A 2935-nucleotide genomic window follows, 5' to 3' on the forward strand; every position below is an offset into this window, starting at 1 on the left:
TGCAAACCCTGAGTATCCCTGGAGGAGCAGCAAAACCTTGGGAGATGCACTAACCCTTCATCTGTCTGAAGAGGGTCCCAGCCCGCTGTCTCCAGTCCCATGGCCTGTTGCTGTTGCTGCCGTTAACCACCATCTGTCTGCAGACACTGGGGTGTGTGGCTTTTGGGAAGGGCCTTTGGGAAAAGCAGTGCCAGGCAGTGGCAAAGGTTCCTTGTGCAGATGCGAGGCACCCAGACAGCTGCTGAGCACAGCGGGATGGGCAGGAGAGGAAATGGAGACCTTGGGGACTTCAGTCACTTAATAGCAGTAACCATGGTCAGCAGGGCAGGGGACTCGTTTCTGGTGTGGAGAGATTCTTTTCCTTCCCTTTCTCAATCAGAGAGTACTGTGCTTGTCTTGGGAAGGGAGTTAATTGGGATGCAAAGTCCTGAAGCGGAGCTCCTTGGGCACAGACAGTTTCTCAGGAAGGATGAAGGTTGATTTATGCCTGCTGGGTTTATGCTTGCCACTCTAAGCTTAACTTGGCTAATCTTACAGATGCTCTTCTCATCCTGGATCCCAGCTCCGTGCTGGGCTTCCAAAGAAGCTGCTGCCTGCTCTGACCTTTCATGTGAGGTGCTTCTTTCTCCTTCAGCATCCACATTTGCCTGGCAACGTCACCTGCATTCATGGTCAGAGCCACAGAACAGCCAGAGGCTGAAGTTGGAGGGAGGGGAGTTTGATGTAGTTCCCGTTTCTGTCTTCTTTTTCTCTGCAGGAAAACTGTTCCTTAATGACACAGAAAACTCATAATGCAGATGTTTGTGGGATGACTTTTCTGCTGTGAAGCACTGTACAAACTGAAGTTCTGCATTTCAAAGATGCCTGGGTCGATGCAGGTTTTGGTGGCGTTACTTGGGCGTGCCAGGGAGTAGAGTTTGGTTTGCTGTGCTGTTGTTTCTCTTCCCTCCTGTTTCCCATTTAGCTTGTGGCTGACTGCTGCTGCCACCCAGTATCTTTCCAAATCCCATGTGAAATTAATCCCTGGGTCCCAGCGTGATTCCTAACCTTACCTTGGAGATGCCAGGCATCAAAGCTGTTGTTTGCAGATCTCCTGCCTAGCAAGTCTCTGAAGACACCTTCAGGACAGACAGGAGTAGGGAGGATGAACAAATGAGGATAATGAATGAATTATCCCTAGGGAAAGTGGGTTTGCTGGGATGGGATCAGGAGCTGGGGAGGTGCAGGAGGTTGCATTGCACTTGTCAGATGTCTTTTTTGGTGACAGGCTACCTGCTTTTAGAGAGTCTCTGCCTTTTGACTGCACCTGTAGCTACACACAGGTAATGGGGCCAGCTCTCTGTCTTTCAGAGTTCAAGGTTACTCGGGATGTGATGTGAAGTCTCTCGCATCTCTTCACAGATTACAGCTTTCCTGCTGCCTCTCAGAAGACCTTGCTGAAAGGGAATGGGACGCAGGCGAAGGACAACTGGGAAGCAGCCACCAGCCAGCCGCCGGCAGAGTTCGCTGAGCCTGATGTGCACACACCTTTCTCCAGCACGCTGGAGGAAGAGGAGGGGCTGCTCCCCATAGACCCCTCAAGAGGAGGGATAGGGAGCCTCCAGACCTCGGGGCCAGAGGTGACATCTTCTGAATCCGTGAGCCAAGAGGACTCCTTCTCCCTTCTGTTTTCCACAGCCTCCACTGAGCCAGGTGGTGTGACCGAGGCAGCCATAGGAGGACAAGAAGAGGATGCTGTTCCTCCAGGCTTAGACCTCGGGAGCAGCATGGGACCAGGCCTCCTCCCCGTGTCCTCTGTTTTTTCTACTACTGTTGCTGCAAGGTCTCCCAGTGTTTCAGAAGAGCCTTTTGAGGTGACAGCTGGGGACACGTGGGCTGTTGGGGGAACAGATTCGGAGCTGACTGTGACTACTGCAGGAGCAGAGCTTGCGGAGCCCTCAACGGAGCCTGGTGGGGAAGAGCATTCAGCCAGAGAGGAGGTCTCGGAGGCCACGGTAGGGTGGGAGGTGCTGGAGCCCACAGTGTTGACCGAAACGGAGCAGACCATGGAAACGCCTGTGGGGACGCCCTCTCCTGCGGGCACCCAGACTCCTTCAGGGAGCGAGCAGCACCCCACTTCTTCTGCACCTCTGTGGAGCAGGGATGAGGAGCCTGCACTGGATCCCCTTTGGAATGACACCGAGTTGGCCACAGAGACTGTGACAGCGGAGAGGAGCTCATCACCGCAGGCTGGGGATGCCCGCATGGCGCTGCTGCCCACAGAGCTACCCTGGGACTCGGCACAGGTAGTGCTGGGATCGGGGAGCGGGTTTGGGTACTTCTCTTTGAGGGTTGGTTAAATCCTTCACCTTGCCCATGTTCCTGAAGTTTGGTGGAAGTAGCTTTTTCTGTTCACCCACCCAAAACTGAATTTTGGGGGATGTTTTTCCCAGCACTTCTTGAAGGTATCCATCATCCTTGGTGAAAGCCCTGCCCCCTAACATCTTCCCCAGTGAAGTGCTGTACAAAATCCTGCTTTTAATAAACACCTGCCGTCTGGGGCACGCACAGCAGCAAAAGCTCCTTGTTTCCTCAGCTTGCATTATTGGAAGTGTCAGGACAAAAACGGCCCCAAGGATTTCTGGAAAGGGAGTGAGAAGAAAGTGCTATTTTTGCTGCTGCCTGCAGGGACCAGATGCAGAGCAGAGCACAGAGAATTGTGAGGATGTTGGCCTGAGAGCTCGTGGGAGAGGAGGTGTGAGGTGAACGGCAGTTCCTGAATCAGGCAAACTGGCAGGAAAATAAGGAAAAATAAGTATCAGGAGCTGGATGACGAGAAAGTACCAGAGAAAGCTTTTAATTCTGCTTTCTGCTCCATAGTACTCGGGACCCTGAGCAAGCGACTTCTCAGGGATATGGCACGGCCCCTTGCTCCTCTCCCTTGTATCCTGTACTT

At 53.2% G+C, this 2935-nt stretch overlaps 1 protein-coding gene across 1 annotated transcript in view; it reads left to right on the top strand.

Moving 5' to 3' along the window:
* The window catches only part of PODXL2 (podocalyxin-like 2), a gene marked incomplete at its 5' end in the record, with an annotated part of 16271 nt that overhangs the window by 7238 nt on the left and 6098 nt on the right, over window positions 1–2935 (top strand). The window contains one exon of the mRNA XM_010183348.1: window positions 1402–2285. Coding sequence (XP_010181650.1) covers window positions 1402–2285 — 884 coding nt within the window. The remainder of the gene's footprint in view (window positions 1–1401; window positions 2286–2935) is intronic.

This window comes from Mesitornis unicolor, unplaced genomic scaffold (genome assembly GCF_000695765.1).
Source record: "Mesitornis unicolor isolate BGI_N332 unplaced genomic scaffold, ASM69576v1 scaffold25734, whole genome shotgun sequence".
Taxonomy (NCBI): Eukaryota; Metazoa; Chordata; class Aves; order Mesitornithiformes; family Mesitornithidae; genus Mesitornis; species Mesitornis unicolor.